The sequence below is a fragment of the Semicossyphus pulcher genome, unplaced genomic scaffold, assembly GCF_022749685.1.
Source record: "Semicossyphus pulcher isolate SPU_LCO1_2020_fin unplaced genomic scaffold, fSemPul1.0.p SCAF_9, whole genome shotgun sequence".
Classification (NCBI taxonomy): Eukaryota; Metazoa; Chordata; class Actinopteri; order Labriformes; family Labridae; genus Semicossyphus; species Semicossyphus pulcher.
The window spans coordinates 27,391,234-27,414,495 of record NW_027211770.1 but is presented as its reverse complement, the minus strand read 5'-3'; the positions used below and the strand labels follow the sequence as shown (position 1 = coordinate 27,414,495).

At 43.2% G+C, this 23,262-nt stretch overlaps 1 protein-coding gene across 1 annotated transcript in view; it reads left to right on the top strand.

Annotated features, from left to right (window-relative positions):
* Positions 1-23,262, top strand: part of LOC138584648 (raftlin) — a 136,650-nt gene that overhangs the window by 78,845 nt on the left and 34,543 nt on the right. The window contains exons 5-6 of the mRNA XM_069656933.1: positions 7,052-7,496; positions 18,475-18,678. Coding sequence (XP_069513034.1) covers positions 7,052-7,496; positions 18,475-18,678 — 649 coding nt within the window. The remainder of the gene's footprint in view (positions 1-7,051; positions 7,497-18,474; positions 18,679-23,262) is intronic.

Genomic DNA, 23,262 nt, shown 5'->3' with positions numbered 1-23,262 from the left:
ACTGACAGGTGGTGTAAAGAGCCTTGAGTGGTGCAAAGACTATATAAGTGCAGTCCATTTACCCTTAACATAATGAAAGTCAAGTGCACGTACCTGAATATAAGTAGAGCACTTGAACAAAGGCACATTTCCCACCTCTGGGTGCAAGCTACACCATTTGTGTCATTGTGAACGCTGCTCTCCTTATAATCCATAAATCTCTCTCCCTGCAAATCAATAATAGTTTTCTAAATCTCTCTCACAGACATCACAGAGTTAGACATTTGGAATGACAAATAGCATCTTGTTGAATTGCAGTGCTTCCCATCTGCTAAATGTATGTATGTAATATACTAAAAGCCGCGTCTCCATAATGGTTCAAGGCTAATGTTAATTAGCAAACCAAATAGATGAACATTTCTGTATTTTCCACCGCCCAGATGAAAGCAGCGACCAGGAGCCAGAGAGCTGAAATCACACTCACTGATCTGATAATGAATTGGCTGTGCAGCACATGTCACTGTTATGAATGCTCGGCTGTTTCAAGCAGCACTTCAGATGATATATATGAACACATCGCTCTCTCTTGTAAGCGGCTTCATGCAGCGTCATCAGGATTTAACCCCGTCTCCTTATCCGTATATAAGCGGCCCTTATGTCGGCCTTTAAAGAGTCGCTCCTGAACTTTTCTGTACATTTCGCCCTTCGATTAGACATTCAACCGCCGTCCTGTAGGACCTCATTACTGTTGGTTATCATTTTAATCTACTGAGCTGCCACAGGCCTGCTGGAGGAGGAGGAAGAGGCCATGCTAGAAATCTATTAAAAGGGAAAAGGACATGGTTGAGTGGAGGAGGAGTGAGCGCAGAAGTCCATTCCCCTCAGCCTGTTTCTTTCAGTTTTTCTCTCTCTTCATCTTCTTTTTTTTCCCCTCTCCTCTCTCATTTTCTTTCCTTTCTCTTCCTCGCTGTCTCAATCTCTGTCGTTATCCCTCTGCCTCTCCCTCCGTCATCTCTCCCCCTCACCCTCTCAATCTCTCTCTCCGGGGTTTTCATCTTGACCTTCAGACACCTCCTCCTCCTGGTGCCACTTTAATAACTTACGGGGGGAAATAGGAAATGTGGTCTCAAGTCAAAATTGAAATGGGTTTTTCACTGCAGGCTGTTGATATTCTGGTGGCAGAATGAGGGAAGCTGCTCCCAGAATATTTTTCATCAAGTTTGTGCTCGGCATCATTTCGGTTAATGAAGAGAAATGATGCGATGCAAAGTTTCCTTTCTGACCTCGAAACCTCATTTCCTTGACCCGACGTGGGTCCTTCTGAGTGACTTGTCTGTTCATTTTGATTAAGCGCTTTAGAAGAATGTAAATTATTGTATTTTGTCCTTCATTTATTCTGTTATTGAAACTGTGGAAATTGTGTTACACTTGATACAAAAGTGTATAAGAGATCTGACTCTTGAAGGACTGCAACTAACAATTACTCTGAACAATTGTTATGAGCCCTGAGAGGCTAGTTCCCTCCTTTTTGTTCTTTAGCTAGTAGCTTCAGGGTTGTTAACACGGTCCTGCAACACACTGTCCAACACTATAAATGATATATATATATAATATGTCATCTTATTTAGGCCTTTAACAAAAGCTGTGTTATGTTTATACTGAGGGACATGCTCCAACCATTGACCTTCCCTGCATTCTGAATCACATACTTTTTCTTTTTACTATATATTGGGCACAGAAGTTGCCCCTGCAAAGTGTGTGACCTCAGCGGACATGCATATTTACTCTTTTTTCCTGTGATAATGAGTAATGTCCTGTTGTTTTCTCGAGATCTTGACTTATTTATCTTGGTATCTCGAGCGCTGCACCACGGTAACGTCAGATGATCATAACTCATATCTCGAGTTGCAAGAGCATAAAACAAACATATAAACAGGCTGAGCTTAGCTTATTGGTGTGGGTAGCACGGCACACCCTGGTCTGTAATATCACAGTGACCAGCCCGTTGTTTTCTAGAGAAAATTATACCATTATCATGAGAAAACCAGCTTTTTTTTCCTGATAGAGCGGGAAAAATAAGTCGAGATCTCAAGAAAAAAAACAGAAATGACTCTTTATCGCGGGAAAACGTGGAAATAAAATGTATGGATCCATGTCCGTAGTACGCATAAAATAGGGACATTCTTCTTTGTCATAACATTGCACCTAGAACTTTCTCCAGGATGAATTTAATAACTACTTTGATCCCTATACTTTACATCTACTCCCATCGTCCTGTCAAAATTTTAATTGTCCAATCCTTTGGTTCGTGATGCATAACTTGCAGAGCTAAAGACTACTATGATGTCTAGTTTACTTTAGCAGTAATCAGCTGGTGTTTGCTTTCTTAGGTGCAAATGAGAAATAATTACTGTTGACATCATTTCAGTCAGACAACTCACATTGTCGTAGTTTGAAATGTTTATTGCAGCAGCAGAACACAGCTTGTGTTTTAGCGTCGAGGCTCCGACCTCATCGCTCCTCGCAGATTTATTTTACATGCAGAGGCGCGATGAGATGATACCTTAAACCCCCTCTAGCTGGAGCCTGCAGGTGGATGCTGGGACGGTGGTGGGGCTGAAAGTATGAGCGCGGTACTGGTCGCTTTACCTTACTTTATTAAGTCAAAATAAAAATTGTCTAATCCTTTGGTTTATGATCAAATACTTGCAGAGCTAACGACATGACCATCAGCCTTCTACTTTACTTTAGCGCTAATCTGTTGATGTAATCTTGCTAACAAACTAAAATGATTACCATGATTAACGTCATTGTTAGCTTGTTAGCATACATTACAATGCATTCAATATCTGCCACCGTTACTGCACATACTGTATAAACAGTATATCGCTTGCTTTGCACATTACTCAAAGCTTTTTTGCACGTCTGGTTTGGTGCTAAATTGCATTTGGTTGTTCGGTACTTGTTTTTGTTCAGTGACAATAAAGATGAATCTGATCTAATCTAGCATACTGATATTTAGCTCAAAGTACCACTGTGCTTGAGTACAGCCTCACAGTGCAGCTAGCATGGCTTTAGAACCATATGTAGGCTAATACAACACATTAAGATAAGCAGCAAATCCTACAGGAGCTGAAACTAATACATTTAGGGATTTTGTGCTCGATAAATGACAACAGATCAACTATCAAAATTGTGGTATAGTACAGAATATTAAGGGACAGCATCAGTTCTATTAATAACAACCTCAGCACTAGATAAATATTGTAATTTAGCCTACAAAGTTAAATTGACTGTGCCCATATTTAGAAGGTTTATTCCAATATTCTCCGTCATATACTCAAACTAAGCCTACAGTTTATTTTGGGTTTATCTGCAGTCTCTGTTATGATGATGGACTGCTCACAAGACGTCTCTGGAAACAAAAATCTAATCTGACTTGTTCTACTTTGTGGGACAAGGGATTTGATTAAATTGAAATGATAATAATAATGTTTCTAAAAATAAATGTGATCATTACAGCTCTCTGTTTGAATATACTTTGCTATCAACTGCAGCGACACTACAGAGTCAGAGCCATTCATCTCTCGCTCTCTGCCTGCATTACCATTAAATGAGATACAACGGTTGCTCCCTTTTATCTCTGCAATTCCGTTTCTACATATTGGTATGAGGAATATGATGTGGAAGCAGCGAGCAGAGAGCGTTCACTGATATTAAACAATATGGCTGGAAACAATGCCACTGTTTTCCAATTTAATTTCATAGTGAATAACCTGCGCATCTGATTTGATTTCCATTCTCTTCTCTCAGCGTGGCTCGAGATGGAGACGGGCACCGCCTCCGTGCAGGGGTGGAGGGCGGAGGGGGGGCAGAAATGGAAAATGGCATCATTAACATTCTCTGACAGTTAACGCTTCAATCTCGCTCCGTGGCAGAGTCCCAATATTGACATAAAGTGCCAGATGACAATAAGACAGAGAAGAAAAAGCCGTGCGCTGGATTTTGGATGCGGCCCGGGCCTGACTGGGGTTGCGGTCGCTCCAATCTAATCAACGAGTGTGTGATTGGAGAAGCTGCTGGACAGGATTGAAAAGAAACAGAAGCTGCAAAAAATAAAACAGAAATCCAACAGATGTTGAGGATTGCATGAAAAGTATTGTGGGGGGAAAAATCCGATCTCATGTTAATTGATCTCAAACTTCTGGTGAAAGTTTGGTCTTAGTTTGAGATTCCCCTGGTGATAAGTCCTTGTACATGTTCTGCTCCAATGGTTGTTTCTATATTGCATCATGAGCTTGTGTTTTTGGCAGTTTGGTCTGAACCCAAAAAGGAACTGAAGTGCAACAGTAGCTCCTAAAATCTCAAACAGTACATGCAATGAAGTCCAGGGAGGGAAATAAGCTGCAGCCGCCTGTCAAACACTGGTAAAATATGAAAGTGGCTGCTGTTTTTCCAGACACAAATGATTAATTATTGAATTGCTGGTGAATTTGTGAACAACCGGTCGCCGGCTGGAAGATGGAAGTTGATTCTGTTGATTCATGATCAAGTTTAGGGCTGCAGTGATTCGATTTATGAGTTGACCGATCGCTTTCTTGAATAATCAAGTTAAAGTTAGGCTGTTAATTGACGAATTGTTTTGCACCTGTCCAAACCAATCACTGTATATATACATGGACGACACGTCTCCATCTGCTCCCATTGTACGAAAGTGATGCCAAAATAGCCCCTGTGATAGGCGCTGCCATCTTGCGATGGTGACGTCATATGGAGCCAGAGAACTTCCGCTGACTGAAACACACACTTAACTTACATAAAAACAGCAAGGATCTCGCTCGCCGGCGTGTTTAACAGCAGAACAGCTTCTCTGTGTTGGTCTGAGGTTAAAGTTCACAGGTATGGAAACATCAATGACTGTAGTGATTGTTTTTGTTACGTTTCCTCTCGCCGTTAGTCCTCCACTCTGCTACTCCGGTATTGGTCAACAGAGCTGTCAATCATCATTTTTACAGCATCAAATATCTAATTAAAGAAAAATGAACACTTGGACGTAAATCAGCATGATAAGAACTAACTGTAATGACAGCAACCGTGTTTGAGAAAAATGTATTTGCCGTGTATTTTGATTTTGTAGTTTGACTCATGTCCCATCTGTTAACATGTAGGAGGCGGGCTTTATGACCTATACTGCAGCCAGTCAGCAGGGGGCGATAGAGAGGGTTTGGCTTCACTTGCGGGAGCTGTCGTGTCGTCTATCTTTTTACACAGTCTATGGTCCTAAACCAAAGATAATTAATTTACTATCATCTGCAGCTCCAGAAAATAATACGAGAGCACTATAAATGTTCCTTAAATCAGCATCTCTCTCTGCATGTCATGGCCAGCCCAATCCAGATCCGTCACCCAGCAGCGCTGTGACAGACTGGAGGGGAGCATGCCAAGATGCATGAAAGCTGTAATTAGAAACCAGGTTATTCCACCAGATAAGAGTTAAAACATTAGTAATCTGTTGTTTAAATACGAACATGAGCTTGTTTTCTCTGCATCTTTTGGTTTCTTAACCAGTTGTGATTTTTGGCAAATAAAAGAGCTCAATGAGAATATTACAGAGAAATGTTGTAGACAATAAAACACTTTAAATAGTAGAACCAGAGAAAAACACATTTTAGCAGTGGTCTCTTATTGTTTCCCGGAGCTGTATGACAAAGAAAAGCAGCAGATCTTCACACGTTGTTCTCTTCTCCTCTGTAGTCCCCCGGTGGTGGAATGAGTTACCAAACTGCATTCGGTCCGCAGAGTCCCTTTCCACCTTTATTTACAATAAGTGAAAGGTGTACACAGTGTATATATTTATACAGAATATTATTATTGCATTTTATCGTATTTTTGTCTTGCCTTTTTTTATCCATCACTTGTTTCCCCGTCCTTTGCTTTGAGCTGTTGTAACAAGTGATTTCCCCCGACGAGGGATCAATAAAGTCTTATCTTCAGTAAAAACTAAAGACCCAGCTTTTTCATGAACACCTCTGCGCTTAATGATCGTGATTCTATTGATGATGTCGACGAGGATGATAGTGATGACGATGATATTGAGGATGTTGGTGTTGATTAGGATATTCATGGTGATGATGGTCGGCACGGTGGTGCAGTGGTTAGCGCTGTCGTCTCACAGCAAGATGGTTCCTGGTTCAAACCTCCATTTCAGCCTTCCTGTGTGGAGTTCACATGTTCTCCCCGTGCATGCGTGGGTTTTCTTCCAGGTATTCTGGCGTCCTCCCACAGTCCAAAGACATGCTCGTTAGGTGCATTGGTGACTCTAAAATTGCCCGTAGGTGTGAGTGTGAGCGTGAAAGGTCGTCTGTCTCTGTGTGTCAGCCTTGGCAATCAGTCCATATTATGCCCCGCCTCTCGCCCAATGACAGCTGGGACAGGCTCCAGCCCCCTGCGACTCCTAACAGGATGAATGGTGTAGATAATGGATGGATGATGACGATGATGCTTCTATACGCCCTCTCCACCGCCTGTTGGCACCAGTGTCCGATCGCGCTTGAAGCTGTTTGTTGGCACTGACTTTGTTCCCTCCTGTCTCGATCCTCGCTTGCGTTTTACTAACTCTCAGATGTACGTCGCTTCTGGTCTGCTGAATGAAATTGTAACATTTAACAGGCTGGAAGAAGAGAATGTTTGACGATTAATCCATCGTCCAAAAGTTGCTAATTAAATTTTATCGTTTCTGCCCTGACGTTTGCACTGAACATGCGACCCAGTGGTAAAGGACAGCATGGCTTTCTCTTCCTGAAAGACTCCCAGGTTATATTGCATCTCTTGTGAGTATAGGTAAAGCCCAGTGTGAGCACCAGGTGAAACCGGCCCTTTGTATGTGGTGACTGAGAATTAATAAGGTCTTCCTCAGTGAGATTGTGTTGTTCTCCATTCAAAACCCTTGCCAATTATCTTTCATTCATTTAAGCTCTGATCAAATCAATATCAGTGAGTGCAGAAGACCTTTGAAGTTTAACGCCCTCATTATCAACTGTCTAACTTTTAATTATCTTCCCTCTCTCCACAGCAGATCCAGGACGCTGCAGACCAGGGGGTGATGTTCGTGGGATTCGTCCAGGAACCCTATGGGGCCCCGTGCACCCGGATCAGACAGCCAGACACCCCGTCTCTCTCCCTGCACTCCAGCCCCAGCTCTGTGCTCGGTTCTCTGGGCAGCTGCAGCCCCTCAAACCCCTCGAGCCCCAGGAACCACGCGGAGCCCGGAGCCGAAGCTGAGACGGCGGACAAAGAGGGGAATGCGGAAGCAGCATCGAGTGGGGAGAACACTGGGAACCATTCAGGGAGCGGGGTGCAGGGCAGTCACGATGAGGTCTCATCTGCAGCGTCGCCCGTATCAGAGGGAGATCTGGAGCAGAGCGAGGAGCTGACGGAGGTGGACTCGCCGTGTCACAATAACAACAAAGACAGAGACACAAAGGAGAGGCTGAGATACCGCCGGCAGAGGGGAGATGGTGAGTGGTCTGGTTGCTCTCATATAGAAGGGAATTAAGAGTTAAGCACATAATGTGTAAATTAGTGCCATGAAATAGTCATCTATAAAAGTAGGCAGGAAGTAATGGTGGCAGTTTATCCACCCATTCATTATCTACACCACTTATCCTGTTCGGGGTCACAGCAGGGGCTGGAGCCTGCTGTCATTGGGCGAGAGGCGTGGTACACCCTGGACTGATCGCCAGACACATAGAGACAGACAACCATTCACACTCACATTCACATCACAGTCAGTTTTAGAGTCACTAATGAACCTAACGAGCATGTCTTTGCACTGTGGGAGGAAGCCGGAGCACCCGGAGAGAACCCACGTCTGCACAGGGAGAACATGCAAACTCAACACCAACTGGGGCCTGCAGCTGTGAGGCGACAGCGCTAAGCACTACACTACCATGCAGCTCAGGGAAAATATCAAGAGAAGGAAACAAGTATGACTACACAACACGAATGAAAGTATTCAACATATATAGACACATATATACACTTTTAAAAATAGTAAAGTTAAATTCCTGTTTTCCTCTTTTTCATCTAAAAAACACAAACTGTGACTGAGGGAAAACTACCTCACACTTACCTCACAGCTAGAAGGTCACTGGTTCAAATCCCAGTTTGGGCAAAGTGGGCCTTTCTGTGCGGAGTGTGCATGTTCTCCCCGTGAATGCGTGGGTTCCCCCCCGGGTCTCCGGCTTCCTCCCACAGTCCAAAGACATGCTTCTAAGATTAATTGGTGACTCTAATTTGCCCGTAGGTGTGGGTGTGAGTGTGAGAGGTTTTCTGTCTCTATGTGTCAGCCCTGTGATTGACTGGTGATCAGTCCAGGGTGTAACCCCGCCTTTCACCCAGTGACAGCTGGGATAGGCTCCATCCCTCGCGCAACCCTGAACAGGATAAGCAGTATAGATTATGGATGGATGTCAGAGTTAGGGATTTAAACAAAAAGGGGAGAGGATTTAGGTGCAGACTTGGAGATATTTATTTAAACGAAAAAAGCAAAAGCAAAGTAAAGGCTTACTTTTCAGAGTACGTGATAAAAAATCCATGAAAGGAAACAACAAGGTCCAACTAAAAGTCCAACTACAACCAGGAGAAAAACACGAAGGAAGCCTAAAGAAAAAAACCTGCACCAGAGTACACAGGAGAACACACAGCTAGCATCATGAACAACATTATGTTCACTGCCAGTTGAGAAAGTGTTTCAAAATATAGATGTAGAAAACCTTAATTATTTGCATGGTTCCATATCTGTAGATGCAGCAGAGTTAATGTGTGATTCTGTTATTTGGGTGAGCAAACCTTTCGACAGAAAGTGCATTAATTGGTCCAATGGGGGCCGTGCACTTGAAGGTCAAAATTTTCAAACTTTGCTGAGCTTTAAAACTTTATAAGACTCTTAAATCCAAAACCTGCCACACAGCTCCGCTCACAAATGACACAGTGAGGCCTAATGAGGGATGATAATTAAGATAATTAAATGTCAAACCTCCAAACTGTGAAAGGCCAGAACGGCTGCACCAGCACGGCACATTGTTGGTCAGACTCAGATGGGTTTCTGTTTAATTCAAGGCCAGTGGATGCATGTTGTCGGAAGGTTTTTTTAATTCGGAAACGATGCAGTTGTTTGTGCACATTCACACCTGCGAGCTTCCTCATCAACCCGTAGTCGGCTGCTGGTCCCAGAGCAGCCGAAGCAGTCGGGTTAAATCCTGCGCCCAAGAGCACCCACTGTAAACTGTCGCTTCTTGTCTCACACATTCACACAGATTTGAACTGGCAGCTTCTAATCTTTAGCCAATATCTGCCCCGCGTATCTTCGTAACTCGTGTTTCATTTGAAGCCATACCTTTTGGCTGTTTGACTAAAGAGCAGCATGGTGCCATAGATCCTCTCTTTAAACACTTGGCAGCTGCGGAGGTGTCATTTCCTGCTATTGCCTCAATGTTACACAACAATGTGCCGCCTTGGGATATAATCCGCTCTATCCGTTACACAAAAAAGGGATCGTCTTATAGCTGCGGTGCATACAAATTCACACTCAGCCGATGAAGCGGGGACTCTGTGAAATCCTCCACAACAGTTTAGTGGAGTTTTTCGGAAACTGCAAATTTCACGGCTCGATTTCTGTCTCCCCAGAAAGTGCGGCATAAGAAGCTACACAGCTTTGAGTTATTCATGGGAGCTCTCTTTTCTTTGGGAATCTTGTTGAAATTAGCACAGACATTTATAGTTTGGGCTTAGTTTCAGCTTTTTTTTTTTGGACTGACAGATGGAGACGCCCACCACGATCCCCCCTCCTACAGTCCTCTCACACAGAACCTATTTGTGATACGTGTCGGTGCAATGTGCAAACTGAGCATTAGACTCAATCCCAGTGGGAGTGTTAACGTGTGTGTGTTTGTGTGTGTACTGTATATTTATATGTAGAGTGTGCGCACTGAGATTAGGTTCAAAGCACCTAATACTAGCTGTTGCATAATGAATGGACTCTTTGTTGTGCAGACTTTATATGCATGTGTTTTTATCTTTGTATGTGTGTGTGTGTGTGTGTGTAACACACTCTTGGCTTCACAGCAGACCACAGCCCACTGGTCCATCTGGGCCTCCCCACAGTGCATTTTGCAGCGAGATAATCCCCCACTGCCTCGTCCTCTACCTCCCTCAGCCTCACAGCTCTCCCCTCCTCCCACCTTCATCCCCCTCGTTCTCTGCGACAACGCCAGCAGCGCCGGTGTAGCAGCCAGCCGGGGCGGTGGGGGAGCCTGCCAAGCTCCCATGTCCCTCTCTACTAATGCCCAGTCTGCCGAGGAGGCCCGGGAGTCTCGGCTGCTGCTGGCTTGTCGGCGCTAATCCTCAGATCTCGAGGTGAACACCGTGCAAGTGTTGGCAGTGGAGCTGGCGAAAGTCTGCGGCTTACGGCCGAAAGAGGATCTCCATCGCTGAGACCGGAGATCTGGATTGAAACTGAGCCCATAAGTTTGGGGACTTAAATGCTTGGATGGTTTATGAGAAAGGGATTGAGGGAACAGAAAATGGAAAGAATAACATGAAAGTGACAGATGTACACTTATGTCTGGATAAGACGCAGATTTGTCCTCCAGAAATTACGTCCATATACAACTAATTGGCAACATCATTTATGTTTTAAAGGAAACTTAATGCCACCAAAGAAAAAAGTTTATATTGAGCGTTAAATGTGTAAATCATTTGTTCTCCATCAAACAGGGTCTTTTGGGACGCTGGTTTAGCTCAGTTGGTGGAGCAGGCGCCCGAGGGACAGAGGCTACAGTCCTCGACGCACTGATCGCAGCTTTGACTCTCGGTCTGCCGATCATTTGGTGCATGTTATCCCCCCACTCTCTCCTCCCCACATCTCCTGTCTTCAGCTGCCCTGTCAAATAAAAGCCATAAAAATCATCTTTTAAAAAAAGATTTTACAATAAAATATCCACCAATATAGACAGAAGTTTTATTAAGATTTAGTAGATAGACCGACAGAGGGGCGCTGGTTTTTGTAAGTACCAGTGTTGTAGGACTCGACTCTGAGTCAGGCACTGACAGCATTTGAACTCGGGACATGGAGAGGAGGACTCTGACCTTTTTATTGATTAGAAATATTTTGTTCTTAATACTGATTTACTCCGCTTCGAGCGAGAGCTGGCACGTGCGTTCACTGGGTGTGTCGTGGTGATGCATGGATTACAGTCATGTTGCTGTGGAGCGGGCTAACAGGCTTAAAAACGAACACTTTGGTTAATAGCGGGTGGGTTGGATGTATTTTAGAGTTTATTAGACAACTGCAGTGATCGCACGAAGGCTGCGTCTCTTAGTAGCATTTAACAAATTAAACCTTGAGGATGCCGACTCAGACTCGACTCGGACTCGAGGTTTGGTGACTCGACTACGACTGGTAAATCCACATTAGAAATTATACATCAAAGAAAAATAGACTCAACAGTAACATGATGGATTAAAATACAACCATAAGAAGATTGAAATCTTAAAATCTGTATTATATTAGAATACAGACTGTGTATGGTGATGTCCCAGGAAAAGTCAGCAGGCGCTTGAGACATTAGAGTCCTTAGACGTTTTTTATTAAATCTTACCAAAACCACAATCTTTCCCTGACCTGAACCAAAACTGTTTTATTGCCTAAACTACAAACCAAAGAGTCTGCACCTCCGAGAAATGTCTGTGAACATAATCAAGCAGATAACCTGTCTGTAGGAAGCAGTATAGTGATCCACAAATGTCATATTTATTAGTAAACCTTCATCCTGGAGCTAATTGTGTTGTAAGAAATTTAATGCCACTGCGATCATTATTGTGAGCATGTCGACAACGCATTTTCATAGGCTATAACAAATTGAATCTCTGTATCAGTAATTAATCAATCAATCAATTTGTATTTGTATAGGGCCTAAACAGCTGTTATCTCAAGACACTTGAGAGCAGATCTAGACTGCAGCAAGACCAGCAGCTGGCAACTAGAGCATGAATAACACCTTTATGTCCATGACTCAAAGCACTTAGTTTAGATGATGGCGAGGTCAGGGGGTGAAATATTGATAACACTGATTAACACTGTCACAGCATTGACTGAAGGCGAAAGCCGGGACGTGTTGGCTTTTCAATATTAAGGGAAAGAAGAGCATGTTTCCTTAACCCTGACCAAAAGCAACATCTGTGTGTACCCCCAACCATTCAGCCTTACCTCCTCCTCGGGACTTACGGGCACTGCAAGAACTGCTAGCTCAGTTGGTAGAGCAGGCGCCGCATGTACAGAGGCTACAGTCCTCGACACGCTGAGGGCAGTCTGCCGATCACTCTGTCCTCCCCACATTCCCTGTCTCTCTTCAGCTGTCCTATGAATAATAAAATAATATAAAAATAATCAAAATAGTCAAAATAATAATCCTAAAATAAAAGGAATGTCACCTTTTAGATTAAAAGAACACTTAGCTATGTTTAAATCAGTACGATATAAATGTATTTTGTAGGATTTAAAGCGTCATCCAAAAAAAACGTTGCTACAAAGTTTAATCAACGTTCAGTGAACAAGTGTCAAACTGCCGCAGATATCTGTTCCTCTGATCCTAAATAAGATTGATCACGTCTCCTGTAATCACTGAGGTTTATAATGAGCTTTCAACAAACAAACATAGCGTTAAGTAAAGAGCTTCATCATAGGTGTAATCCGGAAATCTTCTGCATCTTAATCGGCATGCAGAGGGACTCTTTTCAGCTGCTCGGTTTTTATCCTTGAGATCCGTGTTATCTCTGCTCTGATGGGATCAGTGTCCAGCTCCTCAGATTAGAGACACAGACGTCGAAATGATGACATGTCATGTTGGAAAGCCTCGCTGCCAAGATCATGGCAGGGTTACTGCCGCCGACCTCGCCGTTTGGACAGCCTGCGCGGCCGTCAGATAAGCCTTTGAAGCGACATGCTTTCAACGTCGTCACGACACTCGAGCGCTCGTTTTCTTGTTAGCCGAGCTGCCAGCGAGAGCACGGCTCAGGTTAGCTGTGAGGACTTTATTCTGAAAGGCTTAAGGTCGTCTGGTGATGTAATGAATTCATGACATTAGGTTCAAAGGACTGAGGCAAGCTCTGTGTCTGACAAAATGATACACAAGTTTAGCTACAAATTAAAGGTGGATTAAGTTTGATTTCACTGCTTATAGCATCAAAATGACATTAACGAAACATTAATAAAGTTATTGATCATGGCCGCTTCTAGCATACAAATGTTGTCCTTGTTATACAGTCATAAAACAAATGTCTCTGTAGTATTATTGCTTCAGTGTCGTGCTGGTGGTTCATCAGCTCTGCAGCAGATCTCTGCTCTGAGAAGTGATGTTTGCAGCACAAGGGGACGGGGAGAGTGGTGAGCTTGGCAAAGAGACATGTTTGGGAGATTTATGCTAATGGAGTTTCTTAAAGATCAAACACTACTTAACCTTGTGTTCCTCCTCACAATAAAGTATCTGCTCTTCTGCAGTTTGCTTGAGTTTTCTCACGGGAATTATAAGATGTTTGTGTCGTATCTCAAGCTTGGTAAAATCACACTGTGGGAAAGTGATGGGGTTTTGCAATCAGTCACTATAATCATGTCATTTCTAAAATTATTTTGATGTATTCTGATCCACTATTCTGTGGAAATGAGCGCTCTGGAAGCAATTACTAATATTACTTTTGGCTAAAACACATCACGGACTGAAGTAGAAGCTGCAACCGTCATTTACTCCCAGAACCTCTGAAGCAACTTTGCCGTGTAAAGCTCAGAAACTTTGACATTTTCATCGCAACTTGCAGCTTTGTTTTCAACACCCGAGACGTTAGAATGACATTTAATAACAAGGAGCAATAAAAAACAGTGATATGAAATTAAGATGGAAGATTTTTATTTAAATAAATGTCTGTTAAGTCTCTATCTATCGCTGGATGAGGTAACACAATGGTGACTGAGCCTATGGCCCACTGATGAAAGCCTTTACATTTGTAGTATTACAGGCTTGGTGTCAGTGGTGACTTCACAAGCGGCGCCCAGTTAGTGACACGTTTTCCATCACCCAGCAGTGGTTGGTCTGCCAGAGAGGGTAGGCGGAGCTAAGCGGCTGCTTTTCCGGTCTCTGCAAGTGTTGCGAGTAAACAGTAATCTACTATGGCTGAACAAACAAAGATGGATGACTACAGATACAACTTAAAAAATAAGTGAAAATCCAAAGAAAAAGAAACAAACTCGACGCTCAGATGAAGCAAACAGTCTAAAAAGGAAAGCGACCGTCAGCGAGGAAAATCAAGAGTTACAACCGGAGCAAACCGCAGACGTCACACATGCAGCACTGTCTGGATATCTGGGAAGTGTGCTCCCGCAATTACCGTTTATCACCACAGGTGCCGCCAAAGAGAACGAAACTGAGATCTTTGAGATTAGCACTTTAAGATAGATTCAAAATGAGATATATGTAAATCAAATGGATAAGATGCAGCTTAATCACAGTCCAGCCTTAAACAGAACAGCATGTTTAAAATTCAGGTGAAAGTCAGTGATTTGAATGCATTGATTTGCATCTGCCAAACGTCTGCTCATGGAGAGTTACCTTTCAAGGGATGCACTTGAATCAGGATTTTCAGAATCAAAGCAGAGTCTGTGCTTCAGGCATCGACTCGAGAGGTGATGAGTCATACTGAGTCTGTGTCACCCTGCACTCCAAAAGATCCCTTTTATCTGTTTCCATCACAATTAGAGAGGTTGTTTCGAGACAAGACTCAGTCTGATCATAATTATGCAGCAAAAAAAGTGATTTGACTTCGAGACAGAAGATAGCCCTCTTATCTTCTGGTACAACCCCCCATCCCCTGCTTTCCCCCTGTCTTTGGGCAAGACACCAAATCTCTTCTTTGAGCAGATCATTACTGAGAAGACAGAAAGTTTCCTTAACCAAATAAAGGTTAGGACATGAGCTAACTAACCCTCCACCTGAATTACAGTCTTGTTAGTGCCCTAATCAAAGCGTAATTAGACTGTAATGGAAGAAAAACTCTATTATACAGACGACATGTAATATTGTAAGAAAGATGGAGGCCGGGTATGGCCAGCATGTTTCCTTCCTAATTACCGTCATAAATGGAGCAAATCTGCAGCGGAATCATCTGTGTTAAATGTGGTTTAATGTTGTTACCCTGTGATTACAGATAATAAGAGCTTTACTGCTTATGAAACCTGTCAGTATACTTGGCAAACTGGTCCAAAAGCGCTCTTTTATATGAGCTCCCCGAAGCACACAGCGAGGATTCGTGGGACAAACAGCAGTGATAGATCGTTTCAGGCTTGTGCACATAAACTGTAAACCAGTTTATGTGATACAGACCGCTACAAAATCAATCACAGCGAGGAAACATGTTGATTTGGCGAGTGGAACGGGGACGTCGGAGCGCTGTCGTGTGTCGTCCAAGTTTTGTCTGCCATATTGTCCTCGTTGCAACATTTGTAACATGGGGAGGACGAGGCGGGGTGTTTGAATATTCTGCCGCGATTCAACTTTCCTCAAGAGTGACAAATGACAAGATTTAGGGAATTTGGTGGCCAGCTGTCACATCAGTCAGAGCAGCCAGACAAGAAATGCTTATAAATGATTCATTCTCCTTGGGTGTCTGCCGGACGGATGGACGGACGGACGGACGCAGGAACCAAAGCAACTGAGCCATGACTCCCCCCACCACCACGTCAAAGTGTGTGTGTGTGTGTGTGTGTGTGTGGGTGGACGGGTGGGTGGCAGTGCCGCACATTCTGCTCATCCATCTGGTTCACTCGGGGAATGACAGGCCGACATTTGCATTGGAAAGAAAGGAGGGGAAATGTTACCAGACTGGATTTGAATCGCTCTCTGCCCGATTCAAACCCCGCTCACATCTCACGTTTGTTCAAAGCCGAGCAAAGCACATATTTCACTCAGTCGCATCACAACAAATAAACTCTTTCCACTTTGATTTAGTCTGATATGAGCGCGGAGCGGCGACATACGTACTGCGGGCAAATTTCCAAGCGTGTTTCTCTCCTCTGAGGGCCTGCTGCATTATGGATATTTCTGCTTGATGTAAACAACAGCTAGCAGGAGAGCTTTTAATGCATTATTCAAGGTTGTACGACGAATTAACTCGGTTACAGTGAAACGGTCCCTTTTAAGTTCTGCGACCGACGACTAAGATCACTTCTGGAGGACATTAAAATGAACACGAGGACGGCTTGTTGCATGAAAGTGATCAGATTGCTTTTGATTCACTCCACGTTTGTTGTGCAGAAAGAACGAACTAAGAAAGAGGAGGCAGCAGCCTTGGAAGAGATTTTCAGTGCAATCGCGTCCAGCTTAAATCTCATCTCGTATGTCTTTTTTATTTATGGTCTGCTTTTCACTTGCCAGGTGGGCTTTTGTTCATGATAGGATAATGATGATGAACGCTATATTAAAGTGTCTCGCATACAAATTTGTGCCGGCCGGCATCGGCTTACCAGACGCCAGAAATTCATGTAAATCAGATGCAGAGTGAAGCACAGAAATGATACAAAATGTCCTGGAAATAAAGAACACAACTTTCACATGTCCTCGTGTCCACCTGACAAACAGTATATTAGTTATAGTTATAGTTACAGCACAAATAATAAGATATACTGTATACTCAAACTTAGAAGAAAAATATAGATAAGATACAATTAATCTTTTGTCTCGAATGACTTTGACTTTTGTGCTGCAGTAGTAAGTGCTGTCGCCTCACAGCCAGGAGGTTCCTGGCTCGAATCCCCGTTAGGACGTAGTGGTCTTTCCTGTGTGGAGTTTGCATGTGCTCCCTGTGCAGGCGTGGGTTCCCTCCGTGTACTCCGGCTTCCTCCAACAGTCCAAAGACATCCTCCTCAGGTTCATTGGTGACTCTAAGGCCTAAATTCCACAGGATCCGTCTCTGGCTCGTTCCGTTTGCGCCGCGACCTCCGAACTCGATCGTGCCCATTAAAGTCAACGCTCGTGATTCCACAGCATGCGCCGCGGTCCATCTCCGGAGCATCCCAGAAGTGTCTCTCCGCTCTGCTCCGCTAAAGATACACGCCGAGTCTATTTTTGTAGGAGGCCGCTTCAAGCACGCGTCAAGCTGAACAGAGCAGATCGTTCCAAACAGGAAGTCACACACTAAAAAAGCATACAGCATCCGGCTATTTCAAAATAAACGGTGTATATATGTATGTATAGACCGGGACAGATTCCTGTTTTTATAACATCAACACACTGAGATCTTGGGAAAAGAAAACTTTAAATTAAGTAGTGTGCTCACTCATGGTAGAAGCACAAAAATCACAGAATGATCTCCAAATAAGCAGATAATCAACCTCGGAGGTGCAAACTGAGCTGTTGTTTGTGTGTTGCTTTGTATATCATCTTGCAATTCTTGCGCGATAATGTAGTGTTCTGTAGGCGAGGACTCGTGCCGTCTGACGGACCAGAACCGCAGCGGACACGGAGACTGTGGAATTAAGGCGTAAAATTGATCGTAGGTGTGAATGTGAGCGTGAAAGGTTGTCTGTCTCTATGTGTCAGCACTGTGATTGACTGGCGATCAGTCCACGGTGTAACCCCGCCTCTCGCCCAATGACAGCTGGGATAGGCTCCAGCCCCCTGCGACCCTGAAGAGGATAAGCGGCATAGATGATGGATGGATGGATTTTGACTATTGAAACAAATGTAGCCAACGCAGCTATAAAAAGTCTGATATAAACTTCTTAATGTGCAAACTCATTTATTCACAAGTCTTACTTTTTTGTAATATTTTATGAGTGTGTCCACTTGAAGTGTAGACTACTCATTCCCATGTCAGTGCTGGCTTAATTTTTATGCATTTTGTGGATAGATTGTTTTTCCTTCAGTGCCACATTTTTTAGGAAAATGTTGCTGCTGACGAAAGCCAACTTCTCTTGGCCATGAAGCGTGTTCATTGGCTGAGTTTTCTTGTGTTCTTATCTGATGGGAAATACATGTACTTCCAGTTGATTATCACCACTAGTTTGGTTGTGTGTTCATAAGTCAAAGGATAGTAAATTCTTCCAGAATAACAAGTCCTTAAAAGTTATCAAGAAGTAATGATCATAACTTGTTGCAGAAGATATTTTTCTGCATCTCAAGAAAAGTTCTATATTTTAAACTCAAACTCTGCTGCCTCTCAGCCAACCATTTACTGAGCCATGTCTAATAACTGCTGGCAGCTGAAGAGAGGGAAAGTGCTCCTACAGATGGAGCCAAATTACTCTTTGGACTGTGGCCAATGTACAGCAGTAGTTCAATAATCATGCAGTAAAACGTCGGACTTCCACAGAGGCTACATCTGTATTGTCACAACCCTGACTGAGTGAAATCAATGGCTGCGTCTTTGTTTTCTGTCGCGTCTCTGCAGGGGCGGAGCTGCTCGCCTTGTACAACCACCCGCCGGTCCGAGAGGGCCAGATGAAGTACTACACTGTCAAGGTGCCGCTGCGGGTTCAGAACTGTGACGAGGGGGTCAAAGGCGTGGAGGCTAACTGGCTGGATCACATGACCCAGCACTTCAACAATGGAGCCTCGCTGGTCGATGGATACTTCCACCTGGGCAACGTGAACGGTAAGCTGGCATGAGTCCTCCCCGGAAAATGTCTCGGAATTGTCACATGCACACACAATCAAAAAGCCTGGAAGTAAGTGGATCCTAATGCACCAACGAGACAACAACCTTTAATCTTCACTTCTTAAGATGTCCAGAGTTGTTCTTCTGCAGGTAAGCTCAGACCTTTATGGTTATTAAATCCCCAAAAGGTTCCCAAATTGCCTTTTCCTCCTCCACAGTTTTACCACTAAAACTGTCAACATCAAACAGATGCCGTATTCATGTCGACCGCTGTAAAACAAAGAGCCTGGGCAGGTAATGATGAGCCTTGACCTGCCATTAATAATGCATTAGCTGGCCTTCATTTTCCGCCAGAAAGCCATTAAACATATTTGAAAAAGTCTTGTTGATGACTTTGGTAACACTTAACTCAGAGTCAGGAGGCGGTGCAATCCTGCAGGATCGTGTTCTGCAGAAGCTCCAATTTAAAACTTCAACAAGTATTTTGAATAAACTGAAGGCTAGAATTAATGTTTTGTTCAAACTACCAAACTAACTGAGATCCAACACCAACTCTGGAGCTTCACACAGCCCTGAAACTGCAGTATTTCCTCTCTTATTGTTTTAATCCTCCGTACAACTGTCCAACAGGCCATCTCCAGCAAGCCAAGATAAATATCTAACTAACACAAAATTGTGCAAATATACTGTGTGAAAGTCTGTGAGTGACTATATTGTTCATGGATCCAAGTGAAGCTAGAAATCAAGTGGATGTTTGACTCACATCTGGTGTCCATAAACATGACTAATGTGTTGCTCGTGTGGATGCAAAACAATGAGCTGATGATACTTTATTCTGTCTCTCTGAGAGTGTAAGTGTAAGGCTCTAAGTAAAACAATGTGGGTCTCATGGGTGGTAAGAAAACTGTAACGGATCCGACTGAAATAGCTCAACAATTTTATGGATGGGTTGCCATGAAATTCTTAAAGACATTTATGTTTCTCAGGTGATGGATCCTACAGATTTTTGTGACTTTCATCTAGCGACACAAGCAGGCCATAGTTTTGTTACCTTTGATACCTTAACAACTACTTGATGGACATTGTTTTCCTTGAACGGCTACCATAGGGTTCACACATTTGGTTTTGAATTAAATGTCAACAACAACTACTCAAGTTCATACTTTGGCATGTGACCAAATATCTGCAGCACTAATGATATTTCCATCAGAGGCTGCGCGGTGGTGCAGTGGTTAGTGCTGTCGCCTCACAGAAGGTTCCTGGTCCACAGTCCAAAGACATAATCTTTAGGTTAACTGGTGACTGTTTGTCTCTGTGTGTCAGCCCTGTGATTGACTGGCGATCAGTCCAGGGTGTACCCCGCCTCTCACCCAATCACAGCTGGGATAGTTCTTATATTAGAAAAGTCTAACCAGGGACAGGGGTTGCAAATTAGCCTTGGCTAGAACCTATATGTAGTACATATGTTACTGTAACCTGTCACAATGTCTTTTGCATAAACTACTAAATAAAAGAATAAAATAAAAATGGATGGATGGATGGATGTTTCCATCCGACGCACTTCAATCAGGAGAGACTTCATTAAGATTGAACAATTATTTATTCACAAGTTTGGAAAGAATGAAACGTGCAAAGTCATTGGCGATTAGACTCCATCGTGATGTCTTCATGTACTTGAAGATGTCGAGAGGCCGAGAGCAGGATAGGATACCACCCCCCGATGGAGTCTAGACACTGGTGGTGGTGATGATGGTGAAGACAGGATGAGCTGAGGAGCTGGACTTGGACACTAATGAGATGGATTCGAGGTGAATGGGGTGGAGGAGGGTCGCAATGATCGAGCTGAAACTACAAACTGTCTGCGGAAGAAAGGGGAACAGATTTAAAATTTGACAGCAGCGGAATGATTGGTCGACAGACTTTGAGGCTTATACTTGAACTTACACTCAGCTACATTTGTAGTTTGTGTTTAGTGGTAATTAGCCACTGATAGCATGCTAACACAGTAAACTTATAAGGTGCCTGTGGCAAACATTATACCAGCTAAACATCAGCATGTTATTGGTGGTATGACAGTAAGATAGCAAAATAGTGATTCTCCACTGTATGAAAAAAGAGCTTTACTCTCCCACCACTTAGGTTTGGTATTTGTACTCCTAAGAATACATTTGATTGCATGCCTGACATAAAAAGTCGGTCTGAGTCCTTCACATCGGCTTTACGTGCCACATGTTTAGCTAAATATGGATTAAAGTAAAACAGAGACACTGCAGTGGTGTTTCACATTCACAAGGCATGGATTTTATTTCACCAGTTTTGCATGCGGTCGACATAATTCTTCACGGAGAATTCTTAAGAAGCTGGAGTTCATGGGGCTGTTTTGTATCCTCTTTTAAACTATTTCCTGTTTGGGTTTTCCTCTTCCATCAGACCCCGGCAGCTCAGCTCGTCGCTCTGACTCTGGAGAAATAAGCCAGCCAGAGTAAATAAGAGTCATAATTCATTAATCTGGGAAAGTGAACGCCTCAGCAACTCTGAAACATAGATAATTAACCTGATAACAAATTAGTGCCTCCTTGCATATTTTATGTCTTGAGAATGGAGTAATGAAGTGTATTATTATGATTCAATTTTTTTTCTGCCTATTAGGGTCCTCTAACACATTTTGCATTTTTCATGCGCTGCTAAGATATGCGTCTCCTGAACAGTGAAATTACTGGGTAGGATAGAAGGCAGATCAGCTGCATTATAAAACTGACTTATAGAAATGAATTCAGCTCACAGTCTAAGCTTAACTGCTTTAGAAGACACACAACTTTACAGAGGTGAATATGTACTTTGTGGATTTCAGTCTCTGGGGAGCAGCTGGCAGTACGACATCAAAGCTGCAACCCATTTGTTGTTAGCAGCTAATTACATCAAACGACCGCGCGGCTCAGCTTTAGAATCCGAATCCGTTCCCCGTCTCCATATTTAGCAACTTCTCCGAGACGAGGTTTTGAATTCATGATACGACGCTCGACACCGTGCAGGAGACCATCTCAACCTCATAAACATCAAGGATATGTTTGACAGCAAAACAGCGCACGAAAGGACTGAAAGGACACGCACTGACAGAGACGGACGCAGTTAGATGGCAGATTTCAGTGACAATAATAGGCTTGTTTGGAGATACAGAGACACTGAAGCTTCAGCTTTTATGTGCTGACAGATACACATGAAGTCTAATGGATGTAATTGGGGTTTTTTCTAGGACTGACCTTCCTCTGCCCACTGTTTTTTTTACTTTGATCTTGTTTTACTTCAAACATTTATTCAGAATTTATAGAGGAAGTGTTGCTGAACCTGCATGCTTATTTTATGTTGATCCGTCAGTTAGTTGTTCCTCCTTTTTGGTCCATGCTGAAATATCCCAGCAGCTATACGATAGATTGCCATCAGGCTTGGTGCAAATACATGATCCCCTGCCTTTTCTCTTGCACCCCCATGATGTTACTGGTTTAGGGATAGCCAGTAGCTTAAGCAGAGCTATCACTGTAGGGCGTAAACATGGGCTATTCTATTAGGGAGAAAGAGCCAGCAACAAGACAGCAAGTAAACTAATGTAACTAACGTTAGCTAGTTTGTGGGTTAGCTGTTGCTACAGTCGCTGCTGCAAAGCTAACATGAAGAAAGGAAGAGACAGCTTCCCAAATCCAGCACAGCAGATTGAAACACTGATACCCAGAACTCTCAACGTCACAACAGCAGCAGATCTCGGCAAACTTGAAAGTATGCTGAAAGTTTATGGGCAACTATTGAAGTTTGCCACTCTGTTCAAAGCTCATGTACCACAGGGCTGTGTACAAAACAATCAGCGCGCACAGATTGGACAGCTAGCAAACAATCAGAATCTCTTTATTGTCATTGTACATGTACAACGAAATTGGATGCAATCTTGTCAGTGCAAACATCAGTAAGGTAAAGATGCAAGCAAAAGAGCTTCCAAGGAAATATCCAAGGTATATATATATATATGTAAGAGGAGGAGTGATTCTAAGAACGAGGTAGAGTTAGTTAGTTAAAAAATGCCTATATTAGACACACAGATCACAAGTTAGAGATACATACACTGCAACATTTCACATTCTCTGGTATACGTTGCACAATTCCCTTCGTATTGCATGACTCCCTCAATATAAAACCAGTGCAGAGATACAGTATTTGCTGAATGTGGCATAAAGTGCATTGAATGAAAATCACACACCCTTTTGGATATTGCATGCTAACGTGCTAAACTGGGATTGTGAGCATGGTGACCATTAAACTTGCTAAACATCAGCGTGCTAGCGATGTCAATGTAAGCGTGAAGCCTCAAAGACCAGTATCATGGCTGTATCTTAGTCTTGTCAATCAATAAATGGCTTCACATGTTATCACTTCAACCTGTGCCTTGCTCACAGGCACATAGCCTGAAGGATTGGAGAGGATGCTGGTCCTAGTTTGAACCCCAGACCCTCAGCCTAAAGACCTGCCTGATTGGAAAGTTTGAGCAGATGTAATTCTGTGTAATCTGAGACAGATTATGAAGTCCACTTTGGC